This window comes from Onychomys torridus, chromosome 5 (genome assembly GCF_903995425.1).
Source record: "Onychomys torridus chromosome 5, mOncTor1.1, whole genome shotgun sequence".
NCBI lineage: Eukaryota > Metazoa > Chordata > Mammalia > Rodentia > Cricetidae > Onychomys > Onychomys torridus.
In genome coordinates this window covers 51798849-51812993 of record NC_050447.1, presented here as the reverse complement: position 1 = coordinate 51812993, position 14145 = coordinate 51798849, and the positions used below count along the sequence as shown (strand labels likewise).

The 14145-nt window shown below is 38.1% G+C and overlaps 1 protein-coding gene across 1 annotated transcript in view; it reads right to left on the bottom strand.

Annotated features, from left to right (window-relative positions):
- Nucleotides 1-14145, bottom strand: part of Sugct (succinyl-CoA:glutarate-CoA transferase) — a 668818-nt gene that overhangs the window by 458749 nt on the left and 195924 nt on the right. The window contains 1 exon segment of the mRNA XM_036188867.1: nt 4160-4231. Coding sequence (XP_036044760.1) covers nt 4160-4231 — 72 coding nt within the window.

The following is a 14145-nucleotide window of genomic DNA, read 5'->3' as shown; positions in this document are numbered from 1 at the left end:
AGTCTTGTTTAAATCCTACAGAAACTTTCTGATGCTATTGTTTTTAGAAGAGAAATTTACCTGCTTAGGCCTAAGCTAGAAATTTCATATACTTTTGATCTAATATTGGTTCAATTTCCAAGCCTTTGCAGTACCATGAGGATCTGTCTTGCCTGTGCCTCCACTTAATAGGTACACTCTAACCTGGGCATTAAGGTACCTATTAATTCTGATCCCACCGTGTTTGGTGCAGTAATTTGGATTAGATCAGTATATATGCAGGACAAGCGCAAGCCCAGAAATTCACAAACAACTTCAAAGGTTGCTTTCAAAGCTGCTGTCTCCCTCTGCAGCCCTTCCCTCTGCAGTCCTCTGCAGCCCTTCCCTCTGCAGCCCTTCCCTCTGCAGTCCTCTGCAGCCCTTCCCTCTGCAGCCCTTTCCTTTGCAGCCCTTCCCTCTGCAGCCCTTCCCTCTGCAGTCCTCTGCAGCCTCTCTCTTTGGTTGCCCTACTTTCAGTGCACTTTGAAGTCAGAAGCCAAACAGCCAGAACACAGGTCAACAGCAACAGATTCACTCCTTTGTTTGACTGAGCTGAGCCATGAAGAAAAGTTCCTCTTCTTCAGTGTGCCCTCTGCCCTCTGTACTGCTGGGGTTGCTCAATGGCTAGCCCAGAAGAAAGTATAGAGGAGAGAAAATGAAGGATCTCTGCATGGAGACCACAGCTCAGCTTTGATTCTCCTTGTACAGAAAGTAGGAGCAACTCTGGAGCTCAGCTCCCTTGCCTAGTGCCCACACTTAGTCTTCAGGCTCCATTGACTTGAGGTACCAGAGTAACCAGACAGGAAACTCAGTAGATCTGCTACCAGTTTACAATAACTTCACATTCTGATTTTCTTTAATTCCCCCACTGTTTACTCATAGAGTCTTCAAGCAGAGTCCCCATCTTAAGCGCTCAGGTCTTATCACAGGGCTATGTTAAAGGGGCAAAAGGAAGTGTGTCACCTGGGTCTGTCCTAGAACCAGAATTATCATACCCAAAATTTTAGAGGCCAGTTAATAAGTGCTTCCTGTGAGCTAGGAACATGTTGCGCTTTGCTTATGTAACTAACCCTTTTAATTCCCACAATCTATATGTTGGAATAGTTATATATTACAATCTACATTGAACACAGAAGGAAACGGATGCTTAGAGAAGATTAAGTACTTTACCAGTGGTTACCTGAATAGAAGCAAGACTCATAAAGCCCATATGAATCATGCTATAATGTACCCAGACCACCTGCACTCGAATCAAGTACAGAATTTATTAAAGTTGAAGTTTCCTGTGCCCTACCTCAAACACACCAAAGTCAAATCTTTGAGAATGTGAATATCAGAGATTCTATGCATATTAAAGTTGAAAACCAATGCATTTCTGTACCCAGTGAAGGAAACCATCCGTCTAAATGACTATAAAGAGTATGTCAATATACTTCAAATAGAAATAGTCATAAATGTTGGCATCAATCAGTTTAAAATAGCTTACATATGCTCATTTTCCCTGTTCCTTTGCATCATGTTAAGGAACATAAAATAGAAATTGTCACAAACCAAGGTTCACTTTATATATAGCACTATATTTCTGACCCCAAGCCTAGAATTTTTGCTCTGACTCTGGACCCTGAAAATCAGGACTTTTTGATAGGGTTCCTCCTCAAAATGTGTTAGTCAGCCGGTTTGTCAAATTTCTACTTTCCCATCCATTCATCACTGACAGTTGACACCTCCCTCCCTTCCTAGGAGGCAGAGCTCTGGTGACTTTCCTAAAGAATCTGACTAGGGCTCACTTTTGTGAGGCCAGTTTGCATGAGCCCGCCCCTGACAAGTAAGTGTGGGTGAAATAGAACTAGAAATGTATTCTTTATGTATTACTGGTACGAAAAGAGAGCTTGTATTCAAGTAGAAATACAAACCTTTTTAGCTTGGATGAAAAGGAGTGTTGTATAAGTTTACATGTCATGACATAATTACAGAGACTGAAAATGTCGATCAAACTGCAGCGCTCACTCAGCAAATCCAACCAATGACCTACAAAACACTGAAACCCTCCACACATTTCCTCCAAGGTCTCAGAGTTTTTACAAGCACTGCTTTGATGGCTCATAGCAGGGATTATCATTCCTAACTCACATATGGGAAAATCAAAGTCAAATATGCCATTATCTAAGGCCCTACGACAGTCTCCCTTTTGAAGCGATATAAAGCATATCATAACAGTAAATCATATTTTGGTACTAAAATGTGTAGTAAATATCCTGCTTTGAAATAAAGGTCTTTTTCAAAAAGTGTTCTTATAGATACGTATGAAGAAGTTTAAACATTTCAAAGTAATCAGCAGAAATGAATCAAAAATTAAAAAACAGAACAAAACAGTGAAGAGCGTGGGGAGAGAGGGAGCGGGGCGGGCTCTGGGGTGGAGCTCCAAACATATGGCACCGAAGGCAAATCTGTACTTGCTTCCCTCTCTGCAGCTGAGTACGTAAATGACTTCACAGGCAACAGTTTCCGTATGGTTCATATTTTTAAAGCTGACCATTTGTAATAAAGGTTCTTTGATCCCAGATCAAATGTTGGAATCAATTTTCTCTACACTCCCGAGTCACAATTATGAAATCTTGCCCCTCCCCACCTCAGCTGTGCAAGCCCTTCCTGCGGTCAGAACCACCGCCACTGGTCACTTTTTCTACCTCCCACCTCTGCACTGGCTTTGAGCTCTGCCCCTTAGCCTCTCACACAAAAGCGGCACCATAATAAATAATTCCTGTACACAGTAAGTTACCCACTAGAGTGAAAATGAATCCTCTGAGGAGTTCAGGAATCCTTAATAAGACAGAAAGTGTATGGTCACACAGGTGGTAAAAATCCAATCCTTTCTCAGTGAGGAAAAAGGGGTTGATAGGTGAAACCTTTGTCTATGTGCAAAAAGTAAATAAAAATAAAAACAAATATATCTTAACTAGTTCATATTTCTTGGATTTAAACTAGTGAAAGTGAAGTGACACTTTGAAATTTTCAAAATTCTGTACTTTACTTCTAAAAAGGTCTTAAACAGAAGATCTAAAATCAAGATAAAAGATGAACACATTAAAACCTGTCCAGGCAATGCTGAAAATTTAGCCTATTCCTAACCTAAATTGTTCCAAGTATTTCAAGGCTTTCTCAGACCCTGCAAAAAAGAAATATTTCTAATATAACTTTAACTCCTAAAATACTTAAGCATAAATTCCACAGAAAGCTGTTCATTAAACAAAGGTATCTGAAAAAGCCTTAAAATTTCTAGCAGAATATAAAGTTAATTTGCAAATACTTCAATTATACTTGGGCATAATTAAATATGATATAGAGGAAAGGGAGGGATGAGGGAGGTAGAAAGGAAAGGAGAAAAGTTCCAGGACCAAAAACCCCTCTAAAATTGAGAAAAGTATTATATATGTGTGCATGTGCGTGTGAGTGTGTGCATGTGTGTGTGTGTGTGTGTGTGTGTATGTAACAATAGTAATCAAAGAAAAAGAGGCCATCAATTTGAGAGGGATTGAGAAGGAACACATGAGAAAGATTGGAGGGAGGAAAGGGCAATGATATAATTATATTTTTATTAAGATTTAATTTTTTAATCCCAGCACTCAGGAGGCAGAGGCAGGCAGATCTTTGTGAGTTCAAGGCCAGCCTGGTCTACAGAGCGAGATCCAGGAAAGGCGCAAAGCTACACAGAGAAACACTGTCTCGGGGAAAAAAAAAAAAAAAAAGATTTAATTTTTTAATTGAGAAAAATTTAAGTTAAAATTTCTCATTTAAACTAGATGCTACATAAAAAAAAGAACAAAACAACAACAACAAAAAATTCTCCAGGACCCATAAGGTGAAGGATACTTCCACATGCATACCTTGGTATGCACACATAAATAAGCATACAAAATGCAAAAAGGAAAGAAAGAAGGAAAGGAAGAAAGGGGAGTGTTGAGTGTTTACCAGACCTATGCCTCACCATTTGGATCAAGTGGTGTGCTTTCAGGTGTTAACACAGGAAACTGAATTAGTTATGACTGAGCAATACTGTCAGGCAAAGTTGAACTCTCCCTCAGTTTGTAAAAAAATGAACAGTTGAACCTGCCATCCACCCATTCTGGTGATTATGGATTACCTTGCATACAACAGCATACTGTTGGTTACTTCCTGCTCCAATTACGAGGTAGCCATGCTTGGTTTTAAAAGCCTTAAAAAGATACAACAAATACATATGTAAGTGTATGTCTGTACATAGACAAGACCAGAAAATTAGCTTAAATTCCTGATAAATCTATATTGAAAGCTTAATATACTTAAATGATGTTATTCATCAATTCAACAGCAACCTAGTACATATCTTTTATAATTGCATCTTTTTTTTTCATTTAAGACTTTCAAGCTGCTTCCCAGATCTTCTACTAATTTCTACAATGTTGGAAAAAAGTGACAAAAAATTTAAGAAAATGTTTCATAACTTGAAATTCTACTTTCATTACACTGTAGATTGATTTTTGATATTTCAAAGTTTTGTTTTTTATTGGTTTTCATTCTCACTTGAGGAACTTTGTACACCAAAAAGTACAACTATTTATAAAGAGTAAGAAAAATAGATGGAGGGAAAAAAGGAGTGAAACTTGGGTATGTCTACTTTCTCCCACAGTGCCCTCCTTTCTCTTAATGCTTGTACTTAAAATCTATTCCAAAGTATTTTTAGTAAATTCCAACTCAGCTTCACACTTGATGCTTTCCAGCATCAAAGCCAAAGACTCAGTTTTACATGAGTCAAGACTCCTAAAGATTAAGGGCTTTTTGTCAGGCTGTTGAGGGCAACAGCTTCAAGCTGTGCCTCCATCTCCCTACTGATTAAAATGAGGCTGGAGAAATGGCTCAGGGGATAAGGGCACTGACTGCTCTTCCAGAGGCCTGGGGTTCAATTCCCAGAACCAACATGGCAGCTAACAACTGTCTGTAACTCAAAAATCTGATATCCTCCCACAGACATGCATGCAGGCAAAATATCAAAGCACATTAAATAAACAAAAATAAATTTTTAAAAGGTGTGTGCCACAACACCCCAAGAAAGAAGGAAGGAGAGAGGGGGGAGGGAGGGAGGGAGGGAGAGGGAGGGAGAAGAGGGAAGAGAAAGGAAGAGGAGGAGAGAGAGGGGGAGGGAGGGAGGGAGGGAGAGGGAGGGAGAAGAGGGAAGAGAAAGGAAGAGGAGGGAAAATGAGAAGTTGGAGCTGCATTGCTCTTTGAGGATTTCATGTGTAAACTTCTGTGTGATTTTCATTCTTTAGCATAAAAACCAGCACATCAAGATCAGTCTTTATTTCATGTGGCTTCAAACACATAAAATTGTCAACTGCTCTCTAGGGATAGGCTCAGATGGACAGAAACAGACCCTCAGATTAGCAGCTTCACTACCAAACAGCCCAGCTCTAGGGGAGATCTTTTCCACCCCCTTTTCCTCACATGTGACCTCAATGTAATTGAAGAAGTCAAGCTTTACCCTCCAACTGCCCAGTCAGTCAGTTCTTTCTCAACAAGCTCTTTGAATTTCCTTTCTTCCTGAGTCAGCTTTGCTTTGCAACCTCACCTGCTTTCCTTCACTAGGAACTGCTTTTGAGAAGAATGTTGTCTCTCTAATCTTGCAGGTATCACTTCTATGCTGATGACCTCTGTACTACATTTGAGCATGTCCTTTGCTCAATCAGCTCTAGTCTCTTCTCTTCCTCAGAATTTATGTCTTCTGTCTCCACTGAAAATATCAACACAACACAACATGAATTTTTGTCCCTTTCCTCCACTTCTACGTGCCAGGAAGATGCACTCAGTCTTTGGTCTTTTTACTTCAGTTGATCTTATGGTAGTCACTAGGCACATATGGCTATTAAATTTATGTTAGCAAATAACATAAAGATGACATTTTATAATTCTATTCTTATGAAATGCCCAAAATAGGTAAATCCCTGGAGATGGAAAGTATAGTGGCTACCTAGGGTTGGAGAAGTTGGTAGAAGGTGAAGAATAACTAATGAATTTGGATATTTTTTTGGAAGAGTAATGAAAATTCTCAGAATTTGGTAGTGATGTTGGCTGTGTAGCTATGAAAACTCTAAAATTCACTTAGTTAAACCCTTATGAGAGCCAATCATGTGATTTTATATCAATAAAGCTGCTATTTTAAATTTTAAATTCACAATAGTGAGCCACAATCCTACTAATTATTGGCCAAGCATTTCATAGCCAAACACACATGGCTGGTGGCTACTGCATTAAACAGTATGTACACAGATCAAGAAATTATCTGCTGCATGCTACTGACAGACTGGGAAATTGAATGTTTTTCTTTATTGTTCTTTCTATTAGAACCAAAATCTAAAGAAAGTCAAGGATTATGATAAGGGGTTGGCAAAGGGTAAGCAATTGATCAAATGACTAGTTCTAAATAATAAAATAAGAGCTAAAATTTATCTTGCATTTAAAAACTACAGCAAGTTTTTATTCTGTTCAAATGCTATTAAAAAGGTATCACATGAACTATTGTAAGCTTTTTTTCCTTGTTCACAAAGGCAACAGCAAAGTGAGTGACAAGGATAATGTATTGGTGTTTCTCAAATGGCAGGAAGGGAGTTTGCAACAGACCTGTGGGTAAGCTACAAATGATTTGAAGATCAGGTTTCTCAGCGAACCATGGGAACCATGGCTAACTATGAAAGTATGCCAGTTCTCTACTATTTTATATTTTTTTAAAGTGAGGTAGCAAATGAAAAGTGAAGTAACTATTTACTGTCAAGTATAATGCCAAGAGTCATTTTTTAAAAATTGATCAGTGACCTCTTCAATAAGTTTTAGTAGGTGTGATTTCATTTAAATAAATTTCCTTAAATGAATTGAGGATCTGCTTGCTGTTTCCTTCAACCTCCATTATGTTATGAAACATCTTTACCAATATAAGGGAAATATTAAGCAGATGCAGAAATTTCTTTGATCATCTGTGAGAAAGTAGATACTTAGCAGCCCTTGAGCTAATAGAATATGATCAGCCCACATATTATAAAGACTAAGGTAAGATTTAGAGTTATCTTAATAACTATTCCCTATTAATATTTTAAAGTGTTCATAAAACAGATATGTTTTAAATAAGAATATTTTAAAAAAATAATTAACACCATAGAAAACTGGATAAGGAGTGAATATGACAAGGAATAAATAAATTACCTATATACTATACAGTATTATAACCCAAAAGAAACAGCTGCTCACAGAGCTCTTCTTCCTATTCTCATATACATTTTACATAACTAATATCTTACTATATTGCTAGTGTTCTTTTTAATATCCCCTCACAAGAACATTGAAATGTCATCATTTTAATAACCAAAATATATATATTTAAATTTCAATTACACATTCTGTTTATTTAACTGTAAGGTGTCTTGTTTTATTTTATTAGCTTTAAAGTAAGCATTAATATGACTGATATAATTTTCTAAATTTAATTTACAGTAAAACTGTTACAAAATGTCTAATCTAATTAAATTCTTTAAAATATATTCTTATCTCAACAAACATACTAAATTAGATAATTAAATCCTAGATCAATTTTATTTAACCTGCACAGTATCAGGCATGTTACATAATTTTAAAGACTCAGTTTTTAATTCTATAACATAGGAATGATTAGTACTTACCTTTAAAATTATTATAATGATTAAATTTGTTAAGGTACACTTATTCATCCATCTAACAAAATACACTGTATCTCCAGACACTGGGTATGATGGGTAAAAAAAAAATAACAAGTGACCTTTCACATAAGACTTACATTCTAATAAAATGGCAGATATCAGCCAAATACTGACAAAAATAATGGCAGACAGTGACAGGCTCTAGAATGGAAGCATACAGACCATAATGAGATCTTACAATACATAGTCCTAATATTGTTTGAGTTGAGGGATGAGAAGCAGAAAAATTCCCTTAGAAAATGCATTCTAAGCTGAGAACTAAGAATGCATATGTATACACTAAATAGAGTAGATGGGGGAAGTAGATTGTTGATGAAAGAAAGAACGACATGTTTGGAAGGAGCAATAACCTACAAGAAGAGTGAGTAGCACAAGTGAGGCTGCAGAAGAGGAAAGAGAGTCAGGTGAAGCTGAAGACCATAGGAAATACGTTATGTACCATAAAGCTGATGGGAAATCCCTAAAAGGACTTAACTGATAGTACCTGTATTTCAGAAAGACATCTCTCCCTCTCTTCACTGTAACCACTGGCTAGAGAATAAGATTAAAATGGAGGAAGCTGATTAAGAGGCTATTGTGATGATCATGACAGAAGACAGTATAGTCTTAGACTAAGGTCCAAGTGAGCAGAGGCAGAAGAAAATGGGGTCAGTGAATAATTAAGTGGAGAAAGCTAGTGGAATTGATAATAGACTGAGTATGATGATTACAAACTACAGACTAAAGGAGAGGATGATGCCACAGGTGACATTGGTACTTAGGAGAATTTGTGAGATTTCCCAGAGCAAATTTCTCAAGTAGGAACCAATTAAAATCTGAACTATAGATTATGGAAACCCCAACATTGCAGAAGAACTTTGGGTGACTGTCCAGGCAACCAGCTGTCTCTGTCATTCTAGATTTTTGGAAGTTGCTTACAATGCACTTCCTGTTTACTTGGGTAATATTATATCCTTCTGAGGTCTTTGATGTAGTTGAAGACTAGATAGTTATAATTTTACTTGGTTATGATAAAAGATAAATTGGATATGAGACTTTAGACTCACAAATATAGGATAAATAGAATATTTTCTTTGAATTTGCCAAATATAAATAGACTGGATATTGTAACTGTAATTCTTGCTTGATAACTGTTTTTGATAAATGTAATTTTACTATGTTGAAGTTAAAACCTTTCTTTTGTTTAAACAGAAAGGGGGAATTGATGGGGGAATGTCTTTCTGTATGTTGCAAATATGTATTGCTCTGATTGGTTGATAAATAAAGTCATTTGGCCTGTGGCAAGGCAGCTTAGAGGAAGATGGGAAATTCAAAAGGAGAGGCAGGAAGAAGGTGGAGAGAGATGCCAAGGAGCAACACGTAATGGGATGCAGGTAAAGCCACAGAACATGTGGATATATACATAGATAGATAGATAGATAGATAGATAGATAGATAGATAGAGAGATAGAGATAGAGAGATAGAGAGAGAGAGAGAGAGAGAGAGAGTTATGGGCTAATTTAAGACATAAGAGATAGCTAGCAAAAGGCCTGAGCCATGGCCATGCAGTTATAATTAATATAAGCCTCTGTGTGTTTACTTGGGTCTGAGTGGCTGCAGGACTGGCTGTTGAGAGAGATTTGTCCCGATTGCTGGCTGACAGGGACACAGAAAAACTCCAGCTACAATAGATAAAATCTTGGCAATCATTTGCTTATAATGTATAACTGAAGAAACTGCATGAATTAAATCATTTGCAAGAAATGGAGTAGGGTAAGGACTAATAAATGCCTATGGGGCAACATTTTCTACTCTCATAAAGAACTTCTCCAGTGGCTTAAGAATGCAGCACAGAGTCAGTCAAGGACAAAATAGCACTGGCAGATGTGGGGTGAACATACGCAAACCATGTCAGCAAAGTCGGGAACAGGCATGGGTGTAGGCATGCCTCCCATATGGATAGGATGGGAGGCACCGAACAAGTTCCCAGTGATTCTACTTTCTCATGCAATAGGGGTGTTTTGAACTTGGTTAGGGAATATGAGACAAGAAGATGAGAAAGAATTCCACAGTTTGCTTACAGACAACAAGAAAGCAAAGCATTGCAAGAAACATAATTGGAAGTGAATGTGTTGAGAGAAGTGCTTCCTTGTCATGTTTCAGTTACCTAGACTTAGAATAAACACATACTTGCATGTATTATGTTTGGGGTTTCCTCAGAAAGATAGGAAAAAGAAAAAGACAAGTGAGCTTCCAGACTGCCAGCCTGGCTTAGTGATGTCCTAATTACTAATCTGACCAAAGATAACAACACATACAGATGTCTAGAAGCCCCTCACTAACTGAGTATAACCAATAGTCAAGTGGAAGGGGGTGAGTAGGAGTATAGTTGTGCCTTTCTATGCTGTACAATTTCTTTGTAAATTGCCCTGTCTAGATATCTGTAGTGTTGTCTCTATTATTAATAAGGTATGTATAACTGGTAGGGTATCAACTTCAAAATAAGAATACTAAGCCTTATTGGGGCTACTTAATTTTAACAGACTGTTCTTCCACAAAAGGGAACCATTGCTGATGCCCTTCATCATCCACAGGAAAAAGGCATTCCATGAAGTTTAGCTCACCACTATTAGAATGTTTTCTGTAACATCAGACAACTGACTTCTGGGTCTGTGCTAGTACACTGTGACAAATATAGAACACTATTTGCTATTGCTAACAGTTCAGCACACCTTATGGTGCTGGAGCTGGCTGCCAGATGGCAACAAGTCACGGACTGCTTGTAGATCAAGAACAGTGTCATCGATGGAATGGAACAATGTAGGAAATGGCAAGCGAGTCCCAGCCCCTCAAACTTCCCTACTACCAATTTGGCCTCATGTATGCATTTTTCATGTGGAATAACACATTTTGAAAACTCATCACTGAATGCAAGCCCTTTTTTGAATTACATAATTCTACAGTACCCTTGAAAGCAATACTATATGAGGATTTTTGGCTAGAATTCGCCAAAACCATAGGAACTTTGGCTGTCTAGAGATATTTTTGAGAGTCTTTTAACTTATCTAGGATTTTCAATCACTGGATTGCTGGCACCACTTATAGAGGAAATAGCAAGGAAGGAGAAAGGTCTTCACTTATTCATGTCATTCATAAGTTATTAGGGATATAGTTTTCCTTATAGTGCTCTGTGAAGACAGTCTGCTTTTCTTCAAAAGAACTGCAGTGGAAAATGGCAAGCCAAATCATTTTTCCTGAGACACGTGCCAGTAATCACTTCTGATGGTTCTGAACTGGCTGGGTTAGAGTGAGTCTTTTTTTTTTCTCCTTTTTTTATTTATTATATTTGTGTTTTAATTTTACACATCAGCCATGGGTTCCCCTGTCCTCCCCACTCCAGCCCCCACCCCCACCTTCCCCCCAGCCCTACCCCTCCATTCCCATCTCCTCCAGGGCCAAGACTCCCCTGGGGATTCAATTCAACCTAGTGGATTCAGTACAGGCAGGTCCAGTGCCCTCCTTCCAGACTGAGCAAAGCGTCCCTGTGAACTATATGGGAGGCACCCAGGCAGTGGGATCCGAACCTGTCCTTAGTGCATGAGCTGGCTGTTTGGAACCTTGGGCTTACATAGAGTGAGTTTTAAGCCAAATGACTTGGAAAGCTTATCAATAGCACCCACTTTTTAATGGAAAGTGAAAAACAGGCTTAACCAGAGTATTTGATTTTTCACAAACACTCCAATTTAAAAGTTCCCTGACAGTATCAATTTTTCATTAACTTCCCTCTTGTATACTAAATATGTTATGACACTCATAGCTTTATAACAGCTATATGCCATATAGAAAATAGCATTTGTGACAAGAAGCCTACACCTACATCATACTCACGGGAAAGGTGTGCAGAGTAGAACTTCAGTGACACAGCACAACATTTTACTACCACCTGCTGAAGACTCAAACTAGAAAAACATAGCAACTATGGTTAGAATAGGATATCTTAAAGAAATTTATAGAATCGATTGGTAATGTTTTCAAGCATATCTTAACTGCATCCCCACATTTATTAGTGAAAAATCACAGTGCATGAATAGTAAGACAAGAATCAGAGAAAACCCCAATATTAGACCTACTGAGGTCTAGAGATAACAGATAAATTTCAGACCATGGTAATTTGAATGAGCATGGTTAAGGAAAAAAGATATTGGGATAGAGTATGAGGATGTAGAAGGGAATCAGTGCAAAACCTGCCAGAACAGTATGTGAAGTCCCTATATTTGGCAATTAGCTCCACAACTGTGAAGATAAGGCTCAGAGCATTACTCCAGATTGTACATAAAGGGTTGTAATCTCAGGCAGAAAAAAAAATGGCTTGGCAGGAACCTGGAAGTTAACAAAACAAACAACAATAACAAAACAAAGAATACAGGAAAAGTAGACGTCAAGACCCCACAAAAAGGTATAAGAAGCAAGGAGATTGAGCTTTGGTGCATGTAGGTTTGTGGACAACAGACAAGGATAACTTCAGGTCCCACGTGGTAGCCAACTGTTATTTTAAAAAGTATGTAGGCAACAGATAGTGCTATTTTTGTTACATCAGCACCACTATATGACTGAAGCTGAAAAACTACTAAACACTCCAGTGTTGGAAATGGAAAACCTCCTTGGAGTCATTGGTCAGGGGAGTCCAGAAAAATCACCAAAATAATACAGGTTCCTACCACACCCTTCGTTGCAGAATTTGAAGTTAAGTCCCTATTGCTGAAGACATAACACTTTGGACATGGGACTGGAGGAATTAACCTGGAACCAACCCAAAAGTCTCTCCAAGGACTAGTCCACATAGAATCAGAAGGTGTTCAATAGGAAGGTATTAATGCCTAGTGCTGTAAACCTAGCCTACTGCCTGTAGCTGATGAGGTCATGGACCCTAGAGAAGAACCTACACCCACCACTATCCAAAATAAGCATAATTTCTAACTGCATTGTAAATATGTATTATAACAACCACAGATAAGTAACTCTCACACTTGAAGTATTGCAGCAAATGGAGTTACAAAAATCCAAGACTGTGGGGTATCCAACACGAATTGATATAGGTAGGTAGATAGATAGATAGATAGATAGATAGATAGATAGATAGATAGATAGATGAGTGGGTGGGTGGGTAGGTGGGTGGATGGATGGATGGATGGATGGATAGATGGATGGATGGATGGGTGGGTGGATGGATCCTATACCAAAGACTCAGGGGACCAGGACAACTATCCTAAGACACTCTTTTAAATATGACAGGGAAGCCATATCCATGAAATCTCAACAATATGGTTGCTCAAACACAACCAGCTTAGTAGTAACATCAGATAATATGGCAGCATGGATAGGGTAGATCTTCCAGGGCTCTACTCCTGGATGAAGAGCTACAGGCTCTTAGAGATGGCTATTTAGAGAGGGATAATCAGTCTTCTCCAGGACAAGCTCCTGATATGTTATCTAATCCCAAGTAGTCATCCCTAAATAAATACACATAAGAGCAACACTAAATGGACTCATCATGCTGTATTTATATATGAATACTTAATTATGATATTTACATATATGTGACAATACTTAAAGAAAAGATCATGATTTGATAGAAAATGGGAGGAATGGGAGGAGTCATAGGAAGAAGAGAGGGGTGTATATGTAAATATAGAACTCATATATGAAATTCTCAAAAGAAATTTTTTAAATTAAGTTTAAAAGGGAAATACTAAACATTATTCAAAGACTTGACAGCAAAACTTAGAAGCAGAAAATAGGGTAGAGGAGCAACTCTCAGGAATTCAAAGACAAAGGACCAGGACCCCCTAAGAAGAGCAAATATAACAAGCTTGACTACCACAGCCAACTTCCTTCCCCAAAGATGATCACTGAAGTCTGTAGGTGAAGCTAAGTTAAGGACAGATGGTGGCTATGCTTCTCTTAGCAGTTCCGGGTGTCCTAAGTTAAGTCTCCATGTCTCTACTGAGGTATTTTCACTATATCTTTCCAATGCCAAAGTTTAACATCAAAGGCTATAGCATCAGCCTCTATACCTTTTCTAGAAAATGCTATGAATAGTTTTTACCTGGTGATTGGGCATAATCCAGAAAGTAAAATGTTCTTTCCAAATATGAGTTCCTGGCCAGGGAGCTGGAATCTAAAGCACACAAGGAAAACGTGTGATAGTGGAGATATATGTGCTTATAAGAAGACCAGGTAGACTGTAGGAACAGGTTAAATGTGGTCTTAAATCATGGCCAAATGAAATAATTCATAATCATATTCCACTATACTCATAGATTGGTACCTTGTGCAGTCATCATCAGAGAGGCTTCCTCCAGCTGCCAGACATTATGGGTGAGAGTCTAA